Source organism: Thermobia domestica, chromosome 9 (genome assembly GCF_964235325.1).
Source record: "Thermobia domestica chromosome 9, izTheDome1.hap1.1, whole genome shotgun sequence".
NCBI lineage: Eukaryota > Metazoa > Arthropoda > Insecta > Zygentoma > Lepismatidae > Thermobia > Thermobia domestica.
Genome location: NC_137462.1, coordinates 78,874,580 through 78,897,923, shown reverse-complemented (window position 1 = coordinate 78,897,923; position 23,344 = coordinate 78,874,580). Strand labels below are relative to the sequence as shown.

At 35.7% G+C, this 23,344-nt stretch overlaps 2 protein-coding genes across 2 annotated transcripts in view; both read left to right on the top strand.

Annotated features, from left to right (window-relative positions):
* The window catches only part of LOC145694781 (THAP domain-containing protein 2-like), a 62,904-nt gene extending 43,259 nt beyond the window's left edge, over positions 1-19,645 (top strand). The window contains exon 2 of the mRNA XM_081771414.1: positions 19,326-19,645. Coding sequence (XP_081627540.1) covers positions 19,326-19,329 — 4 coding nt within the window. The 3' untranslated portion in view covers positions 19,330-19,645. The remainder of the gene's footprint in view (positions 1-19,325) is intronic.
* LOC145694780 (uncharacterized) overlaps positions 1-23,344 on the top strand; it is a 370,729-nt gene that overhangs the window by 180,192 nt on the left and 167,193 nt on the right. The window lies entirely within an intron of this gene.

Sequence of the window (23,344 nt, the reverse complement as noted above, 5' to 3'; positions counted from 1 at the left end):
ATTATTATTATTATTATTATTATTATTATTGCATCCCTCATTCTTCCAGGTTTGTTTTTTACTGATTTCACACAGATTACTCTCCGTTGTCATCGTTGGATCACTCACCTCCTTAAACTTTTCCCCTTCCTCATTCCATTCGATTTCCATAATTTTTCTCCCAGGTTAGTGATATATCGTTTCTTCTCATAACATGGTCGAATCATGGTCTTTTTTCTTGTTTTTTTTTCTTTCTTTCACTTTCGAGCAATAATAGAAGAAAATGAAATGAAATTTTTAATTTTTATGTCTCATGTCTATGCCAGCTAGGGTAAATGAGACGCTGAGGATGAGAAATGAATAAAATGATGAAAGTGGGAGGAAATGCGAGAACACCGAGAAAAACCACGCACACGTGTTTGTCCACCACAAAGTTCACTTGGCGCGAGCTGGAATAAAGCTAGGGACCCCAAGCACCAGAGGTGAACGCTCTACCACTGAGCCACCGCGGCTTCGCGATGATATAAGAGAAAATATGATCATCTTTAAAAATTACATTTTAAAAAATTGGAATTCGAGATTTTTACGGATTTATAAGTTTCATAACACGTTGCAAAGGTATTTTTTTTTTAGGTATCTGTCCGTCTGTTTGTTTGTTCCGATGTATGTGCGCATATCACCATACTGTTCAACGTACCCAAATCAAATTTCAAGTTAGTAGTTCTTATTTAAAAGATTCTCCAAGAGAGGGGAGTTTGAATATTATTCCTATTTCCAAAAATAATGGTAGTTTACTGTAGGATGAAAATAATAAATAAATAAATAATATGAATTTCTCGAAAATACCTTTAACAATCAGGGCATGGTGGCTCAGTGGTATAGAGCCCACCTCTTTTGCGTGGGGTACCTAAAACGTTAAACTAGAGATTTTCATGTTTTAAAATAATTGTAGTTGCATTTAGTGGCGTATCAAAGAAAGAAATGGTAGAGGTTGTTCCCTCTTCATTAAGTCTTTCACATATCATTGAAATTTAAAGGATTTTAGTTTAATTTTGGAACTGTAAAAATCTGTATGTGAGAGTTAATTTGTGCGCATGCGCACCACCACCAATCGTATGGAAGGTGAGAATCTTTTCCAGGGAAGGCAATGAATCGAAGGATTTTTTTTTTTTTAATTGAAGTTAAAGACAGTCATATGTCGCTTCTAGTGATTTGAATGTTCATTTAATCGTGCAAACTTAATTGGAGCTTGAAGAAAATCTATAAACGATTACTTTAAGCACCGGACTATGTATAATTACATTACATATACAGGAGACCTGAGTGAAATTCCCGATTGTAGTAGCTATATACATAGATTTCCAACGTTTCCTAGGGAAAGGTGTTGTGTTGTATGCCGTGCTACAAAATCTTTCGAGCGGAGGCGGTTAGAAGTCCAAATACATTATATTATCTTTATGTAAAGAATATATATATATATATATATATATATATATATATATATATATATATATATATATATATATATATATATATATAGAGAGAGAGAGAGAGAGAGAGAGAGAGAGAGAGAGAGAGAGAGAATATAAACTGACACATTCCAGTCAAATGGGCAGAGAAGGAATACTGGGATCTTGTATTTGGAATTTGAACATGAAGGAGGAGGAAGTATGTTAACGTGGAGATGAATATGTCTGAAAAACAAGTGAACAAGTGTTCAACGAAGCACAATAGGAGGACATATTTATTATTATTATTATTATTATTATTATACTTGACCCTTTATCGATTATTTCTGACTACACCTATGGTTGTAGATCTATTAGTAACGAATAGTGTATGTATCGTATGTCAAGACCTGTGTCCTTGTTGTGTTTACTGTGAATTATGATATTTGTAATGCATTCCTACTCTAGCGCTTTACTGAATAGAAGTGTCACATCTACACTCGGTGGTTCCGCCCTCGTATTCACGTAGTCTGACGTGCTAGATCAGCTGTGAAATTCACCAACAGATGTCTTCCGTTGAGTCCATGCTATAACGCCAACTGGTCAATTATGACACCCTCTCTTCCGTTATTAAGCCCCGAAATCTACTGAAACAAAACAACTATCAAATAAAGTAATAAGATTCGACTTTGCGTGAGAATTATAGGTTCCAGTTTACAAAAGGACTACTTTTAGGTTACTTAAAGCGCGCGTGATTACTAAACTAAAGCAGTCTTTTTATTTATTTATTTATTTAGTTAGTTATTGAACAAATTCCCAGATACAGCATAATTGTGCCATTTTACACAGGGAAATGTCAACAAGCGGAAAAAAAGAAAAAGAATTAAAAAATAAACAACAATAACTTCAATAGTATTAACAAAGAGTGCACAAGTAATATTATTTAGCCAGCACGCGTTTTATTGCTCTTTCAAACACCGGGTAGCTCGAAAAAATGTCCACCTCACTTGTTAGATTATTATAATAGTTGGGTACTCGGTGAAAAAGAGACCACTGTATAATTGTCAACCTAGGGCGTGCAAGATGAAATAGGTGGGTATTCCGGGTTTTGCGGGAAGGGACATGTAAGGATAGTTGTTGAATTAGGGTTTCTGGGTTCCCATTTACATTTCAGAAAGGCTAAAGCAGGAATGCATTTAATACTTTGTTAACAGGAATGCATTTAATAATTTGCTTAAGTGTGTACTATTACTATCTTAATTTCTCAAAAATGGTAGTTTGAGGACATGAAGACAAAATTTCTGGCGAGGTAAAGATATTCCTTCCCCTCTACCCAATCCCACTTGGAAGAGGTCAGTACGGCCTACGAGCATACTTCTGTGACCGCGGCAGATGTGATCAACACTTCGTTTCGGCCACCTTTTCCCCTCATGTTTTTACAGGTACTCATTTGACATGTTGAGCGAACTTTTGTAGAAAGAGAATAAAACCCTCCACTTTCACTGGTCGTTCAGTTTGTACGCGACTCTTCATAAATCAGAAACTAAACAAAATTGTAAACTCCTCAACGGTACTTTCTAGTTTATTTTTTATTTTTCTAAATGTGAAAGTTTCAAATCTCCAAGCTATCTTGGCTATAGCTTATAATGTATTTATCATTATATTTCTTAAATGTCATATATATAAAAACTTGGATTCAATTTTAGGATTGTAGTCAGTCTGTCTCTGTCTTTAAAAAAGTGAACACCTACTTTTATATTTTCCTTGGTGCGCTTACTTCCATGTTTCTAAACCTTCTTATAACATTCCTGAAATACTTTGAAAAAGTTCAGAATATTCTATTTGAAATCTTTGAGGTTTACGTCCCACGATTATGCCGGCTAGGCTAAAGGAGACGGTGATGATTAGAGATGAATCAAATGGTGGAATGAAGAAATTGGGAGTAACGGAAGAACTCCGAGGAACCCACGCACACGGTGTTTGTCTACCACAAAGTTCACTTGGAAGGAGCAGGGTTTGAACCCGGGACTTCATGCACCAGAGGTGAACACTCTACCACAGAACCACCGTGGCCACCAATATTCTATTTGAATGTTTGTTGAATGTTGAATGAATTGTTGAATGTTTGCTGCTCAGCACCGACTCCCTCTTAGTTGAGTTTTTCTGAACTAGAGCCCACCTCTTCATTCAAGTTGTCTGCCTCCCAATTTTCTCGTAATGTTGGGGTTCACACCAAAAATTATTTGCCCTGAACGGGAATAAAATCCAGGATTATGCACCCAAAGACACCCGCGATATCCATTCAGACGTACAGAAACACAGCTAACTGGTCATAAATAAAACTTTAACTTGTTTATTTTATGATCAGTTAGCTGCGCTTCTGTAAATTCGTTTACCCAGAATCAGGGATATATATATCACTTCGGGCTCGAGTCTGCAAAGAATATATCACTTCGGGCCCGGGCCGTAAATTTTTAAATATACAACCATATTTCTCGGGCCTTTTTGGGCCTAACTTTATAAATATACTGTGCAACGATATATATATTACACCGTTCTTTCTGGAGAACTTTTAAACCACAACTGCAAAATTAAACCTCTAATTGCTGTAAATAAAAATACAATTTTGCGTTAATTATTAAGTTTTTGTAATTTGGGGCTTATTTCGGGCTCATTTGATTATCACACAAGCATGGGCATAAATGCTAAAACATATTTTGGACTCGGGACGGGCCTCACATTGGAAATTCACGGGCCGGGCTGGGCCCTGGCTAAAAATTCTGGCCCTTGGAGATCTCTAGTACACGGTCAAGAGTTAGGAAATTCATCTAAAATGAAATAAAATCTTTCAATTTAACTCCCTACGATAATACGCACTAGGCTAAAGGAGACAGATGATTTCGACAAATGAATGATAATGGTAGAATTGGTTGATAGAGAATGTGGAAAGAAACAGGAGCACCTCGAGAAAACCCACGGAATACGATGTTGTCCACCACAAACTTACTTGACCGAGGATGGAATCAAGAACCACACACACCAGAGGTAAGTGCTCTACCATTGAACTACCATGCTCCCCGGAAAGTCATCTGAATTTGTTGATGGAGGTCATCCATTCAGTTGATTCCAAGATATGGACATTCAAAAATCGCTTCCCCATACGAGTATGTATTCCTATGACAGTAATTACGGATATCATCCTTGCTTTATAGACTACCCCAGTGCTGTGGAGATTAGCGGGTTAGTATAATGCTCGGGATGCAAAATACTAGTCTGTCCGTGGAATGCAACCCTAAGATGAAACTAAATGACCCTCTACTCGAAGAAATCTAAAGACTCCATTCATGTTAAAGTGTACTTCATTTAATTTGTGATAAAAATGTTAGATTTAAGCCTAAGCTTAGTTTAGTATCTTGAGGAGTTTGGTTTACCCAAAACCAGACCAAATTCCTTTACGTAGCGTACACTTTGACGCTGCTATTTTGTTAACATTGTTGAGTACCTACGCCATCATTGTTTTTCAGCCCATTGATTTATATGGGGAGATATTCTTTTCTTTCCTTTTAAATGAATTACAATTTTAATTGATTGGTTTTACTGATTTCTACCTAAAATAGAGTTAAATAAATGTCTCTTGTATTGTCATAAATGTGGTATTGGTTAGATTAATTTTGATTTTTATTTTTTTTAAAAGTATTAACATGATATTTCACAAACTCTAATCTTCGCGGAGTAAAGTTGACTTTTAAAAAAGAATGCTCCCAACGATTATAAATAATTTAAAAAAAAAAACTAAAATATGATTTAATTCATGCTCTGATTTGAACATGAAAAAAATGAATAACCTCTTTCGTTATGCAAGAACATGCGCGAAACATTTTTTTAATATATAGGATGCACATTGGCTCAGTGGTAGAGTGCTTAACTCTGGTGTGTGGGATCCCTAGTTCGATCTCCAGCCAAGTAAGTTTGTGGTGGACAACGTCCTGTACGTAGGTTTTCTCGGGCTACTCCCGTTTCCTCCCACATTCTCATTCCACAAATTCTTTCTTATCATTCGCTTGAGTTAATTATCCGTCTCCCGAAGCCGAAAGAGCATAAACGTAGGACGTTAAACTGAAAGATACCATTTTCAATTTTATATAGACGTATGTGTGCAGTAATCGTGTATAATATGAAAAGAGAAAACTTACAGTATGAACGAGGATCGTCTTAACGCATGCCCAATACTCACTTACTCGGGGACTCAAGTGCAGAATTACATGTATTCAGGAACGGATTAACCCATTCGGAGGCTTCAAAAATATGTGGGGGCGGTGGCTCAGTGGTAGAGCGTTCACCTTTGGTGCTTGGGGTCCCGGGTTCGATCCCAGTCTCCGCCAAGTGAAATTTGTGGTGGATAAACACCGTGCTCGTGGGTCTTCTCGGGGTTCTCCCGTTTCCTCAAACTTCCTACATTCCACTATTTCACTCGTCTCTCATAATCACCGTCTCCTTTAGTCTAACCGGCATAATCGTGGGACGTAAAACTCAAATATTTTCAAAAAAAAATATGTGCTTCCTGCCAGGGGCGGATCCAAGACGGACTTCTGGGGGCGGTGGGTTGTAATACTGCTACTTTGAGCTACTTTTAAGAGCTCCAAACTCTGCTGAGTTTTATTTATATATAAAGTAATAAAGTTTCCTCTTCTGGGTGGGGGCGATCGCCTCTACTGCCCCCTGTCCTCTGCTGACTGCCTAATACATTTCTCCCATTTCTGTGAAAGTACAGTAGGAAAGTAAGGAAAAATGTTTCATATTTTTAGTCACATTTTATCTTATCATGATGATTGTAACTTGTATGTTTCTTTTTAGACAGCCCGTTGAGATTTTAATCAGAGTGGAGGCCCTAGAGGCCCGGGGCTATAGCCCACCCTAAGCCTCCACCTTAATCCGGCCCTGCATGCATTACGTAAAAATTATAGTTGTAGGAACTCTACTACACTGGTTTGCGCAGCTGCACGTAATGTTGTTAAGACGATACTGCTAACATTGATATGATATAAAATTTGTAGTCAGTCAGTTCAGGTTTACTTCAGTTTCTGATATCACAAAATATTATACAGTACGGAATAGTGCTGTGGAAATCGGCTTTTGAAAAAACCGAAAACCGATTTCTGAAAAAGTGAAATTTCATAAAACCGAAATGTCGGTTTTGAAAACCGCTTTTGCAGTTTCGATTTTGAAAACCGCATTTGCGGTTTCGGTTTTGAAAACCGCTTTTGCGGTTTCGGTTTCCAAAACAGCATTTGCGGTTTCGGTTTTGAAAACCGCATTTGCGATTTTCGGTTTTCAGAAAACCGGTTTTCTCAAAAACTGAAAACCGCAAATGTCACAAAAATTCGACAGCACTAATATCAAGTAACAACGAGGAAACAGCAAAGAATCCTTCCCCACTTTGGCTCAAAGTTACCAGATGAGGGAAATTTCCCTCGGCGTAGGGAAAAACATGTTCAAAATTTGCAGAGGGGAAAGAAGATATTTTTTCTTAAAGTGTCTTAAAGTGTAGGGAAATTTTTATTGAGTATTCTTTTACAATTGGCAGAATAAAAAAATAAGTTGCAATTTCTCACAAAGAGGCACGATTATAGTTATTGGGAAGTAAAAAGATACAGAATAAAACATGATCGGTGTTTTCTTCACATACGGTGTATAAACTATTGCAGGTGTCTGGGACTTGCGATAAGAAACCAGTCAACACATGCAAAACCACAACATTCACATTTATCGGAGTGGCAACAAATCAACAATAAAATTGTGTATTGCGATCTAGATTTTTTTCTTTTCTTTTCTTTTTCTTTTTTTTTAAAGAAAGGGAGGTGGTTTTTTTGTTGACAAAATAGAGTGGCAGTACTATTTTTAAAAAACAAGCGGTAAGAGTAATAATAATATAAAAGATCTGTCTAAGTGGATGAGATTTCAAATTGAATTTCATGAGTTGCATGTGTAGTGATCTTAAATAGAGATATTCCTTATTTTCTATTTAGCTTAGTGTTGCCATATTACCCGATTTTAGCGGGTACCACCCGATTTTCAGGTTCTATATTCGTCCCCCGCTTAAACATATCTTAATCACGAAAAACCACCCGCTTTTTGGGATTGGAGAAAAATCTAAGACGACTTAGTTGATAAAATGTTGGTATATTCAACGTAAACCGCTACACCAGCGTTTCCCAACCTTTTTCAACTTGCGGCACACTACAGGTGTAACTTGAATTCTCACGGCACACCCACATTATATATATATATATATATATATATATATATATATATATATATATATAGTAATACACACACATTTGTAAATATAAAATACCGTGGTATTTTTATAAAGAAGAAAGCTCGATCACTGAGTTTCCCCGTGGTAAATCATTATGCTTATTTTTCATTCTAATTTTAAAATAGAAAACAATTGCAATGAAATATAGGACTGGGTTTTTAAAAATCCACTTTCTATTTCGAAAACTGTATCTAACCTTTAACTAAAAGGGAATATCACTAAATAACGAACAAATAAACAAATCTCCTATACTTTTAAAACACAAATGTAGGTAATTTGTATGCATGTTTGCTTTGTTGAATTTATTGAATGATATGTTAAAATTTCAAGTTACAAAATAGTCTGCAACAATAAAGAAGCAATAATGGTCATGACGATAAATACGTTTTTCAACATTAAAAATGTACGGAAAAGTAACACATTATGAAACTAAAAAGTGTAGATTTATAGTAGAGGTTCATAGTAATGTGAAATACAAATATACATTTTCCCCTATGTCTTGCAATTTGGTTCCTACACAATTAATAATTTGTTTCGATTTCCTCGCGGCACACTAGCGGCCCATTCGCGGCACACCAGTGTGCCGCGGCACACCGGTTGAGAAACGCTTCGCTACACCTCTGACAATCTCAATCGCGATTGAGTTAAATTTGAACTCGCGCTCAGGCTCAGGTTGTGGGCTATCTGAGCAGTGCGCGTGTGCAAGGTCATTTGCTAATAAGAGATCTGCTCTAATGCACAATGGTTTTCTTTGTGTAGTTCATGTGTGTTTTAATGTAATGTATTGAAGGTTCTATACGAATGAATATTCGTTTGTAGATGTTGTGACAAACATACTTGAATTATTCATGACTTCATAAGCTACAAGCATACCGAACGACAATTTCAAGTGTTCCTTTAAAGATCATCAACTCAACTCTTATAGAAGCGAATTTAGGCTGCAGGGAAGCGAACTGGATTCATCTGATTTTTATATATTTTGTAAATTAGACCACGAGAAACACGAATCTGAAGGAATTTTGACATTCCGAATTTCGTAACTCGAGATATTCCATCATAAAGTGATCACGGAAGCAAATCGGACCCCCTCTTGATTTTTATATATTTTGTAAACTAGATCACGAGGAACACGAATCTGAAGGAGTTTTGACATTCCGACTTCCGGAACTCGAGATATTAAAATTTGAAGTTTAATATAGACGTTATGTATCTATATGAAGAAACACAATATTCTCTATACGAAACATATTATGTCCTGTGAGATATATAAAGGTAACCAAGAAAGTTCTGTCGCTTTTTGTGGAGGTCTGTATTCAATTGGCTCTCATACCGTGAGTTGAATGCGAATGGAGATTAGGCGAAGGTCAGTTGTTGGTGTGGGTATATCCAACATTCTGCCTCGTGGTGGCAGTTCAGATACAACGTGAACTTTTGTAAGGACAGAGCGAACACGGAACCTCCACAGAGCGTCATAAAGACGTGTATGCTGTATGAGTTCAAACTTGGGTCAAACGCCACTGTAGCGGGGCGGAAGATGTCTCTGGCCTTTCGTGAGGGTGTCGTGATTACGCAGACAGTGCAAGGGTGGTTTAGCAAGTTTAAGAACGGTGACGAAACACTCACGAAAGAGGCACCACGTGCCGCAAGACCAACACATGTACAAAATGAAGATCTTCAGGTAGCAATTGAGGCGAACAGTGGACAGGCATGTGAGGAACTGGGGCTAACATTCAATGTGAGTGGAGAAACCATTCGGCAGCACCTCCATCAGCTTGGGAAGCACTACAAGTTGGTCTATGTGTACCACATGATTTGACTCCGGGCCAGAAGGCTACGCGAGCAGACACCTGTGTTTTTTGCTGTCTCGTCTGAGGAAGGAGCCATTTCTGGACACGATGTTGACATGTGATGAGAAGTGGGTCCTGTACGAAGCTTCACGGCGTCGTCATCATTGGTTAAAATCCCATGAACCGGTTCCAAAACAACTGAAACCAGCAATGCAGCAGAAAGTCCTCCTGTGTGTTTGGTGGACTGCTCACGACATCGTGTAACGGGAACTGCTACCGGCTGGTCAGAGCAGAACATCAATGCAATTGTCTGTCAGCAGTTGAGCCTTGTTCAAGAAAAACTCAAAACCCTGGAGTCAGCACTTCTCAATCGCTAAGGGGTTCAACCGTTATGGGGCAACGCTAAGCCTCACATGGCTAGAATGACCCGGGACATCATCCTACGCCTTGGATGGAGAACACTATTGCATCCGCCATACTCTCCGGACATTGCACCGTCCGATTATCACCTGTTCCATTCCTTGGACACTCACCTTAGTGGACTCCAATTCAACTCCGTAGTAGAGGTACAAAATGCACTTGATAAGTTCTTCGCTACACGGCAAACCAAATTCTACCGCGAAGGAATCCATGCCCATCCCGAACGTTGGCAGAAGGTCGTTGATACTGATGGGTACTATTTTTGATCTTCCAGATACGTCTCAGGTGACATATCGATACTCTAAGGTGATAGATCAAAAAGCGACAGAACTTTCTTCGTTACTTTTATACATACTATATAAAACTATTGTATAAGCTCTAGTATCTCGAGTTTGGGAAGTCGGAATGTCAAAATTCCTTCAGATTATTGCTCATTTTGGTCTAGTTTACAAAAATCAAATGGGGTCCTTTTTGCTTCCGTGGTCATTTTTTGTTCGAATATCTCGAGTTCCGAAATTCGGAATGTCAAAATTCCTTCAGATTCGTGTTCCTCGTGGTCTAATTTACAAAATGTATGAAAATCAGGTGGGGTCTAGTTTGCTTCCCTGCAGCCGAAAAGTACATTAGAAGTGTCATCAAAGAAATAACTTTAAAAAAAAAGTGCGAAGGAATTCAGGTGAGTATTAGTAAAACACAAGTTCACATCAGTACTTACAGTTTAGAACCCTCCACTTTCCTGATTTTAAAATATGGCAACCATAATTTAGCTGTGACTTGTACAACCATCGAACTATTCCTTTCGCACAGTGCTGCACATATTACATAATAGTCTTGGAGCAAATAAAAAAAAAAAAATTAAAACACACATATAAATCAATACAATTCTCTTGATTGATAGATGCTTTCACAATTGTTAAAAGGTGTAATTAAAAACAGCATTGTTTCTGCTTTGAAAAGAACAAACATGGTTTCGCTTTTTTAAAACCGCAAACACGGTTTGGGGCGGCTTTCGCTTTCGGAAAGAGGTTTTGCGGTTTCCGTTTGGAAATTTGCTTTTGCGGTTTCGGTTTTGAAAACCGCTTTTGCCGTTTCGGTTTCCAAAACCACATTTGCGGTTTCGGTTCCGAAAACAGCATTTGCCGTTTCGGTTTTGAAAACCGCAGAACCGGTTTTCTCAAAAACCGATAACTATAAAAAGTAGAGACAGAGTATATTCGATCAGTAGGTGTGCAGAATATTGTAAATAATTCATCCGTCCTTTATAACTTTGAAGTTAGAAAGAAAACCGTAAAGCAATATCAATCAACCGCGAAGGACATTACTAATAAATGCATTCAGTATGATAACTGTTATTGTCCTCTTTATTACCTGAATTCCAAATACAGCCTACGGACAATTTACAGTAGAAGGACCTCTATAGAAAAAAAAATGATAAAAATGATTGGATAAAGCAAACGATAATGGATGAGTGTTACTTATCAAATTTCAGGTAGATATCAACTTCACATGCCTGGGGTCTTGAATACTTGAATACTTTTTTTTAAAAAAAGTAATAGTAATATTTCGTTTGAAATTTAATTTTATCATCATCGTCAAGTATAGCTTTATTATTTATCGTCATAAATGCAATTAAAACAGAAAAAGCCTCCTGTTACTAGCGGCTATTGAATGTTCTTCAACGCACTTGTTCTCTTCATTGCAGAAATCATAAACGTGCAATGACGCATATCATCAACTATTCCTGGATTCTGTGTTTATCTGAAAGTGACGTCACCGATGTTTACGATCTACCAATAGGCTTCAAATGTTATGATTCACTCTCAAAAATGCTAATCAAAGAGGATATGAATTGAATAATTGATTGTATTTGCAAGGAGAGCAGGATGTTTTTTTTCAGGGTAACATGTAACATTCTCGTACAGGCAGTGTTTAGGTTACGTACGCTTTTGAAGTTAAAGGTTACATTTCCTGTTTTGTTCCAGCCAAGTTTTCATCATAACGAATATACTATACGAATAACAAAAAATGCGGCCCAATATGAATAAGTAAAGATAGAGAATATATACATAATTTTTTACATTATATATATATATATGGAAACAGGAAATTGTTCATTTGAACTACTTCCGGTTTGAATAGAGAGTTAATGTAGATGAAACTTATTCTTGAGATAGTGAATCGATTGCAAAAATCCGCGTCTTGATAGTGTTTACCGTATTTGCTATACAGAAATCAGTATTGAAACCGGAAGTAACAACAAATTTGAACCATTTCTGGTTTTAGTAATGTTTTGTGGATAGGCATGATATGTTGTATTAAAGACGCTGAATCGTTTGCAAAAAAAAAAAAAAAAAAAATTGATAGCACTTTCCGTTTTTGCTCTAAGGAAATCAGTATTGAAACCAGTATTTTATCAGTAAATTTAAACTACTTCCGGTTGTGGTAGAGAGTTGTGGATAGCCACGATATGCTATCTTGAGAAACTGAATCGATTGGAAAGAACCGCTTCTCGCTGTTATCATTTTCGTTCTGTGGCGATGAACGTTGAAACCGGAAGTAATAATAAATTTGAACCACTTTCCGTTTCGCTAGTGTTGTGGATAGTCATGGTACGTTGTCTTAAGACGTTGAATCGTCTGCAAAAAAATCCACTTCTCGCTACTTGTTACCGTTTTGGTTCTATGGTGATAAACTGAACCGGAAATGACTAATTTGAACCTCTTCCGGTTCGAATAGAGAGTTAACGAAGGAGATGGAACCTACTCTTGAGACGCTGAATCGATTTCAAACAAACGCATCTCGATATCTCTTATCGCTTTTGCTCTGATAGCTGTCGGCAGACTGAAGAACAAAGCTGTTCTGTAAGAAAATATGAAATGAAATGAAAGCTTTGAGTATTACGTCCCACGGTTATGCCGGTTAGGCTAAAGGAGACGGTGATAATGAATGAGATGGTGGAATGAAGAAAGTAGGAGGAAACGGGAGAACCCCGAGAAAACCCACGCACACGGTGTTTGTCCACCACAAAATTCACTTAGCGGGGGCTGGGATTGAACCCGGTACCCCAAGCACCAGAGATGAACGCTCTACCACTGAGCTGTTCTGTAAGACTTCCAGCACTTATACATAGCATAATTTAGAAGATAATAATAATAATAATAATAATAATAATAATAATAATAATAATAATAATAATAATAATAATAATAATAATAATAATAATAATAATAATAATAATAATAATATGAAATATAGGTCAAGATGTGTAATATAAAATGTCAATTACAACAATCGAACTAAATTTTCAATACAATTATACGATTACAATGATAAAATTGGAGTTATGCTCTTATTACCAACTGACTATAACATATAAAGATATGCTCAACAGACTATATAACAATATGATATTCAGGGCCGGATTAAGGGAGGGGCTTAGGGGGGCTGTAGCCCGGGCTTTCAGTTGGACGAGGGCCTCCACTCTGATCAATATCTTAACTCACTGTCTAAAATATATATATATATATATATATATATATATATATATATATATATATATATATATATATATATATATATACAAGGGCGGATCCAAGGGGGGCTACGGGGCTATAGCCCCCCCCTTGACGCTCAGGTTTACACTGGATAAAATGGACTTCAATTCTGCTTTACACTGGATAAAACGGCAAATTATGGTTTAGCCCCTCCCTTGATCATATCCTGGATCCGCCACTGTATATATATATATATATATATATACAAGATGCAATCATCATCATCATATAAAATATGATCAAAAATATGAAAGATATTCACTTAATTTTCTTACTGTACTTTGACATAAATATATTAGGCGATGTTAGCAGGTCCACATATTTTGTCTAGCCCCGGGCCTCTAGGTAGGTTAATCCGGCCCTGCTGTACTTCCCTATTTGCTTTTAAAATCAATGAAACTAGACCGAAACATAGCTCACAGATTCAATACAATATTTCACATGTAATGTATACGATGGACTTTCTTCTTCTTCTTCTTCTTCTTCAATAGACTTACTGTATACGAATAACTAAACATTTTACAGAATATAGGCTAATCTGCTTAATAAGGAAACGTTATGTTATGTTATTTTAGCCAGTTTCAGGACGTGCATCATAACATTAATCTTCGTTCTTGCAAAGCCAATTCAGAGACCTCATTAATTTCGTATCTACTCAAAATTTGCGTATGCTAGCAACACAAAACAGTTTTTTTGTTTAAAAAAAAAAAAAAAAGAGTTGTGGCGATGAGTGAAAAAAAAAAGTTGTAAACACAAAATTTCCGTTACTCATGTCATATATCTCAAATTCATAAAATCAATATTTATAATACCGTTTATCACAAAATGAAACGCCAAATGCAGACATACACAATATGTTGACATGTTGTGTTGATGCAAGTGTATGTGTAATGGGACTCGGGATCCAAGGAATGTAATACGAAAATTTCGAGATAGTAGTGATGATCTTGAAACATGCAGACAAACACAATATCTTGTTCCACGAAAACTGATAGCAAGTACAGTGACTGATGATTCATCATGAATATTGTTAAGAAATACGCAATGGTATTTCTAAACAAAGTTAGTTTTTAGCTTTTATCTGTGAATAACAAAAAAAGAGAAAGTCTGCAGATTCAACAGGAAACCATATTCTCAAGCAACACCCAGATGTTACGCAGCAAGGCATTGTGTCCGGTTCGAGCATTCAAAAGACAGTTTTCGTATTGCAGCAGTGTTGCAGTCTCAGTTCGTTATAAAGTAGCCAACCAAGTACAAGAATTATAATTTAACATAACAAAATTGCTTCATGTTTGCTAAATTTTAAATCGGATACTGTATATTTATTTATTTCATATAAGAATTGCATATGCAATGTTGTCTATCTTTTAAATCCCGTTATGTAATCTATACTGACATTCTAAACTAGTAAATACAATCATATACTTTAAAAATGATATGTAACATAATGGTCGAATCACATTTACTACGTATGTAACATAACGTAATCGAACTACGTATCGTAACATTAACTTGTGGCCACTTTTCATTTTTACAATTTTGTTTTAAGGATTTACTCTCCTTAACAAAGGTTTATTGAGTGTATAAATAGTTGAAATGAAACGAAATCTTGAACTTCCCACGATTATGCCTTTTAGGCTGAAGGAGACCATGCTTAAATGAAGTGAATTATGATGAAAGAATTGGTGAAATGAGAAAATGGGGAAACGGGACGGACGGAAGTAGCCCGACAAAACCGACGGACACTTTGTTGCCCACCACAAACTGACTTGGCCAGTGATCGAACCAGAGGCCCCACACACCAGAGCTCTACCACTGAGCCACAGTGCCCCCTATATAACTATGTGTTTGTATTTTTGTATAATGCAGTAGTTTCCAACCTGAGGGGCGTGAAGAATGAACTAGGAGAGACCAAGCTACTAATAAAAATAAACTACATTCGAAATCTAATATATAAACATGAAGCTGGTTTACTTATGATTAACTCACAAGAAAACAGCTGAACCGATTTAAATGATTTTTGGGTATTGTTGAAATACGATTGGGCTGAAAGTGCTCTCAAATATGAGAATGTCCTCTACACACTTAGGGAAGTAGCATGTGTAAATAAGATATAGATTATGATCTAGAAGGGTTAAGAGATGGCGCTGTAAACACTAAGTATTGGGGAACTTTGTTTTCAATTTTTATTATTTATACTTCATTACTTTTGACAATTTTACTATTTGTGACAATCTTAATTCACTGTTTATCAATTTTAATATATTCATGCGCCGCTTTTCCTTTCTTATTACATTAACAGTGTGATAAACAATTATATTTCAAACTGGCAAATTCGGCCATTTTGGTACGTGCCATTTTAGTACATATACTTACTTCAAACAAATTTGATTTAAAACAAATTTAGTGAAATAGTCCACAAGGCTCTACGGCTGGGACGGCCTTTATAAATCTTTCGGAAGGGTGATAACTGAAACTGAAACTGATCTAGAATTATGATGGATGTTTTAAGTTGAGTTTATGATATGAGTTGTAAGGAAGATATTGAGTACATATTATGTGTTCTAGCAGTGGAAATGTGAAGAAAATCTGTAATAGTTAAAGAGTGAATTCGGCACAGATTAAGAAATGAAGATTTATTGGAGAACGCAAGTTTAAGATTTTGATTAGTACAGAATTATACAGGTATACTTATCAATTTTTCGCATAAATTATGGCTTACCCTCGTTCATTAGGCTATATATTTTAATCAAAGTAACTTGAAAACCCAGTTCGAGATAGTTGATAAGTATACTATCTCGAACTGGGTTTTCAAGTTACTTTGATTAAAATATATAGCCTAATGAAAGAGGATAAATCATAATTTATACGAAAAATTGACTCTCTTACGAGCCCGTTGAGTTAGGAAGATCAAATTCGGTATGTAAACTCCTCATTGCAAATAAACTAATACTTGTTCCAGAGTTTTTTGAAAATTTTCATCTTAAGGGGCAAGGCATGCATTTTATATATCTTTTTGCTATATTAAAAGTGTCGTTTTTAATCGACTTTTCTTTAAAAGAAAAGTTCTCAGTTTCACCTGTATTATGTATATATCACGTATATATGTTTCTGATTATGTTAAGAATCATTGGCCATTTTGCGATACTGTTTCCACGAATCAAATAAATTTTCCCAAGGAAGGTTCTTACATATATTAAATCAAAAAATAATTTCTGCAACGCCTAATGAGAAAAGACTTATCCTAAAATATGCTGCAACCAAAAAATAAGCGAAGTAAGGTGGGTTGCATATAAGCAAAGGGTTAAGAACATCTTCGTAGCCAGTTTTCGTCAAATTGTTTAATACAAGTGATGGATATTGAAATGTCATTGGTGATGTCATAACAGCTTACATGCCAGGGTTGCTCGGCTTTTGCCAGAATATCATCCACTTTTTTCTGTGATTGGTCACCTACTGTGAGCAGTATCTTGCACATCGAAAATTTCCAGAACGAAAGCAACTTAACCATGTTTTGGCTGTTGCTTTTGATGACGTATCTGGTCCATAAACAGTACAAATTACTTTACGGGCCTTTGGCACCTTTATCGAAATAAAATTGTAAAATATAGCAGAGTTTTGCGGAATGTTCACTCATCTTCACGATGCAGTACCTTACATTTGATTATAAGAATTTCAATATATTTTTTTTTTGTAGCAAATCTACTAGCCATCAGGTCGGATCTGCTACAACTCACGTACCCCAATTTGTGACACTAACGCTATCTCGTGCGCAAAAGGGTCACTACTTTTTAGACTACGTAAGATTTTGATGCGGTTTTCACTAATGTAATGAGGTAGTCCCAAGAAAGGTTCTTACCTACAATAACAATATTTCAATCGTTATAAAAAATCGTAAAAATCTTAAATTTTATTCGAACACGTGAATGTTAAGCCTTGTGTGCTAAATGAACAGAAGTAAATATGTATACATACGAAAAGTCTGATATTAATCTTTAAATCCAAACAACTTAAAAAATATATAAATATATAAAAATAAGAATGGAATATTGTATAATCACCCAACTTACCTATGTCACAGTGCAAAATTTCATCATTGTATTACTTCGGGAAATGAGTTAAATAAAAAGTTGCAAGAATATTTTGAGGACAATGTTAGAGAAAAACATATAAAGAAATCAAATAAAGAACAAATATAGACAAATATGGCCTTGTAGATTGCTAGAAATTCTTTGGTTACTCAGACATGAGTGTTGTAAAGTAAAGCAACTATTGAACGCAATATTGTGTGGTTAAAAATAAACTTTAAAAAGAATTGAAATGAAATGGTCAGGCATGCACGACTATTTCGTTTTCCTTTTCCTATACCATTGTTCGTTCTTTTTTAACCTAGTTTATTTTACATGGCATTGCTACTATGGAAGTCGTACTACATCAAGAACATTGCAGTATCTGTATAGCCTACTATATATATATATATATATATATATATATATATATATATATATATATATATATATATATATATATATATATATATATATAAATCGGCATCATTTTTGCATGAAATACAACGTGAATAACAGGAAATCACGTTCGGCAAACACTTATTCTTTTTCGGAACTTCACCAAACGACATAAACTGTTGCTTTTCTAAATGGAAATTCGTGGTTCATTTACCAAAGTTCGTGCATATAGGAGCATATAGTATGTGTGTGTGTCGAAAGTCACATAACACTATACAGTAAATATATATTGTACTGGTATCTTTATTTAGCTTCTGGTTTATAAGGTACGTTGAAAATGAAAATGAAATTGATGTCTGGAGAATTATGGTGCCCAGACAGAACGGTAGAGCTTCTGAAATCCCTAGAACTGTAACATTGAAATGTAGGTTATTTTATAATTACCACTCTACTATGATTATATTTAAAACTTAATAAACACTACTACAAATATTTATCAGATAAATGGTTCCCTGCACTGAGATGGAGTAGCCTATCTCTGGAATTCCAAGCTCATTTATTATCTAGCCGTGGAGGGATGCATTACGTTTATATTGTATTACGAGTAGAGATGCGCACGAGTCGAGTCGAGACAGAATTTTCCTGAGAAAATTCGAGTCGAGACACAGCTCTTCCAATAGGAAAATATGTTTTTCGAGTTGAGATATCACTTTTACAGCACATTTTCGAGACTAGACAGCCTCAAATCTTGTCTCGTGCGCATCCCTAATTACGAGTTCATTAACGATGTTGTAATCATAATATCCGAAATGTTTACTGGATATCGAATGAAATGAAATATACATATACTTGTACAGTCTTGAGCTCCTTCGTGGCTAAGCGGTTAGCATACGCGCCTTTAACGTGGAAGGCCCGGGTTCGATTTCCGGCGGGAGCTAATGTAGTTCGGATTCCACGTTAATCAGTAGGTCCCGTCTTATATAGCCTCGGTGCTGAAAGGGACGTTAAACTCAAAATCAACTGAACTCAACTTGTACAGTCTTGTAAAAAAAAATAAGAAAAGAGAAAGTGCTATCTTTTTCTCTTGTAATCGCTTTCTACTCAGAATCGTAGACGGAATATTTTTACTAAGAAGGCTTCAGATAGAGTCAAAGTGAAATACGTGTAATGAGGTTTATTTTACTGAGACTATACATTTGAAATCTCAAAATATAACACAATAAGTGTTTTTTTTTCCTAAATCGTCTGTTATTTATTTTTGTATTTATTTCCTTCAAAATACCCAATGCAATTCATTACAAAATAAACAAGGTATAAAAATACTTATATTTATTTTACTTCTATCTTTTCAGGTGAGTTGCAAGTCAGAATTTCCATCTATCAAAATGCATGTAGCATTCTCGTGTGAGATAGATAAGTAAGTATACGCACTATTTTCATTGTAGAATATTTTGGAATAAATTCCGCTACATTATAGGAGTGTTCGTGTTTAACTAGTGTCTGTTAATTTTTATTTGGTCTATTTACAAATTAATTCAACAGTGTAAGGAATCTGAAGTTTTAATGACACAGAAACACAAACAAAAGAGAGTCAATGGATCCTATTGCGGTACAATCCAGTGAAGATTGTTATATTTCTATATCAGTTACTGAGATACTGAAATCGCAGGACGTTATAACCCAATATCATCAAGAGTTGATGGAGAATGAATAACTTCTAGTTGTTGGCGTCTGAATCTGACCATCTAACGGTTTGTTACTGTGTATTTAGCTATAATTCAAACTCAGCCAGCGAACAAACTCATTGTATAGTTGGGCTATAGTACTTATCTTCGTCAGATTTTACCTTATATTATAATCTCACCTTCATCTTTACTTGTCCAATGATGTACAGAGTAAAAGTAAAGAGCATTATTTTTTTAAAGATGTGGATGTAAGTTGAGGGGTCTAGTATCAAAACCTTCCATATCAATTTTTCACTTTTTGAGAAAATGAGAAAAGCATGTAGGGATGCGCACGAGTCGAGTCACAGCTCTTCCAATAGAAAAATATACGTTATTCGAGTCGAGACATCACTTTTACAGCACATTTTCGAGACGAGACAGCGTCAAATCTTGTCTCGTGCGCATCCCTAAAAGCATGTACCTCTATTATAAGAAGCGACTTTAATTTTGTTCTTTTAACAATGATATCTGTTTACTCTTGTCTACAGAAACGTTCGCATGCACAAAATCACACACTGAGCAATAATAGTGTTTTTTTTTTTTTTTTTTTTTTTTTTTTTAAGACAGTATGTAGGATATGGTAGTGGAAATGAAAAATGGATGTGGTAGATTTTGGTATTAGATCCCTCAATTATCCTTGTTCCCACATACCACGTATAACCAAAACGATTTCATAGGATTTGATATGAAACATACATATAGTGATCAATTTAATGATAACACTTCAAAAAGCGCAACTTATCAGATTAATATAGCGTTGGGGCATTTTTTGCCTTCGATGCGACGTGGAATGAAGTCATAGAGGTGAATAGTAGGAAGTGGAATGTAACACTATTCCGCATACAGTGCATCACTCAGATTCATGAAAGAGGATACAGGTGGAAATCTGCTCTGGAATTGTGTGGCCACAACGGTCTACAGATATTCAATTGCGTTTAGGTTCGGGGATTGAGCGGACCAGGAGAGATGTTCAACTTTATCCTGATGTTTCTCAATCCGGTATTTCAGCTGCATGAATGAGTGCATTATGCTGGAATATAACGTCATTACCAGAAACATCTGGACCATAGTATGCACATGGTCCCCTAAAATAGCGAATTACAGGCAGTGACGCGACCGGTAAGCATCAGCACTGGACCCACTGAAAACTAGGATATTGCGACATATAGCATCACAGATTCAACGACATGTTTCACGGTTGGACACAGACACTGTGAATCATACGCTTCGTTGGTCGCCCTCCACACATTAACACGGCCCATGGTTTGAAATAAGGTGAACCACGAATCATCTGTCCTTACCACATATTTTCAGCCATCAACGTCCATGTTGCATGTTTGTAGCAGCATTGACATTGTATTAAGGCATTATAGTCAGTATATACAGTCAGTAGCGTGAAGTTTCGAAATAATAGGCTTAAATACGAGTTGAAAAGTGGTAAATCATGCAGTATGTTCTTTTGTAGTTGACTATACAATGCAAGAAAAAATATAATAATGCTTCTGTTTTACATGAAGTATTATTTCTTCAAATAAACAAAAACTGACTTGCATTAACTATTCACCATTCAAACACAAATTCAAGTTTTCCACTTCATCAAAAGAACAAATGTCAACGTGCTAATACAAAACATTAGTTTTGCAGTGTTACGAACACTAAACTGTACTTTTACTAGCAGAAGTGCCCATTCTCCGCATGGGAAGAACAGAGTTTAATAAAGACAAAATCTGAATTTTGAATAGTATAGAAATATAACCTCCTGTTCCCTTTAAAAGCGAAATTTTCGAAAACGCTGAATTTTTTAAAGGAAAGTTTAAACAGCGACGCCTCTTTCCCTATTTAGACATTGAAACCACACATTTTCTTATTTTTAATTAAGAGTTAATATACCGAATTTCACAACTCCAACTTAAACAATCCTCGCATTGGGCATTTTCTGAATAACGAAACATATTGAATATTATAGAATCTGTCCTAAAGTTCCTTTCAAAGAATAGAATTTTTGAAAACGCTTAGAGAGAGAGAGTTCATATACATAATTTTACACGTTTAACCCAAGCAAATCCTCACATTGATCATTTTCTGAACAAAGAGTCGGAAATTTATATTTGATAGAAATTGTCCCACCTCTTTTAGGCACGGGGTTTTTCGAAGGCATTTAAGTACGTATTTAGTTGTTTATATTGAGGATCTCATGTACCAAGTTTCATCACTCTTGCTTTAGAGATTCATGAGAGACTATTCTCGGAGAACCTCATAACCCCTTACCTTCGGATGCGTATATCAAAAAATCCCTTCTTATCCCTTGATTTTATGACATATTCTACAGGTTTTACAAATTTTACAGATTTTGCAAATTTTACAGTTTTCTGTACAAATTTTACGTTTCTATCTATAATTTTGCGGCTTGAGCATTCATGAGTGTCATTTTTATTCTTTTATGTAATATTATGATATGCTTCGGCGGAAATAGTTATCTCATATGCCGATCATTCGAAATATTAATACTTATTAAATATTGTATATTAAAGAACAAAAATTTGGATTTTTTTTTTTTGCTTTTTTTTTACAGTAGAACATCAGATAAAAAGTACATAGTCAGTAAACATTTAATGTCTTCTATATTAGTGTAATAATGTTACTTATTTGTCTGGTAAGTAGCTAAATAACACCTACAGAATGATAACGAGTACTAAACTCGTATTTTTGTCTGCTGGAATTTATCATAACTAATTGTAAATTCCTTTAGTTCCTGTAAGACTTTATTACATTATTAGAGGCTTCCAATAATATTTTCTCAGGTGGGCCCCCATACTCATCGATACGCCACTGGAAATGCATTAAATATTTTGTTCACGAAGAGGCATGAATATTTGTCCATAGCTTTCCGTTGCTGGTAATTTTAATTGTTGGTTCTGCAACGAAATTACATGAAATATGGACTTACAGCTTAACGTGGTCCACTGTTCACTGGTATTCTCACTGGGGTCTCTAATGACAAAGGCAAGCATCCTTTTGGACACAAATGACCTCTTTAAATCCGGTGGTGTATGAAATTACCGTCCAATATTAATTCTCTTGAAATTACCAAGTAACAGTGTATAAATGTACACCAAGTGAAGGAATTTGGTTTTCGTGGTGTGCTGTTTTCTTAATTAACATTGAAACCAAAAGTGGTGTTAGATTTATATCCCTTCTGGTTTTAATAGAGAGAGAGAGAGAGAGATTAGAGCGGAGATTGAATATGTTCTTGGGGACGCTTGATTGATTGAAGAAAACCCCTTCTCACTATGTCGTATCGTTTTTGTAGACCAAAATTGAAACCGGAAGTTGTAATGGATGTGTATATCTTCCGGTGTTAGTACAGAGTTAAAGACTGAGATGAAATGTATTCTTGGGACGCTTGGATTGCAGGAAACCGCTTCTCGTTATTTATTACCGTTTTGGCGCTGTAATTATCACATCATTAAAACCGGAAATGGTTGATTTCTACTAACTTCCGGTAGATGGATCACCTCCATTAACAAACTCGATTCCTAACTTATGGTCCTCTACATCCTGATCAAAATTTTTAGTGATCCCAACTAGAGTACGTTTGTTTTATCTTGGTGCACTTCCCGCCAGTGCACTTGGTTGGCTTTTAAAGT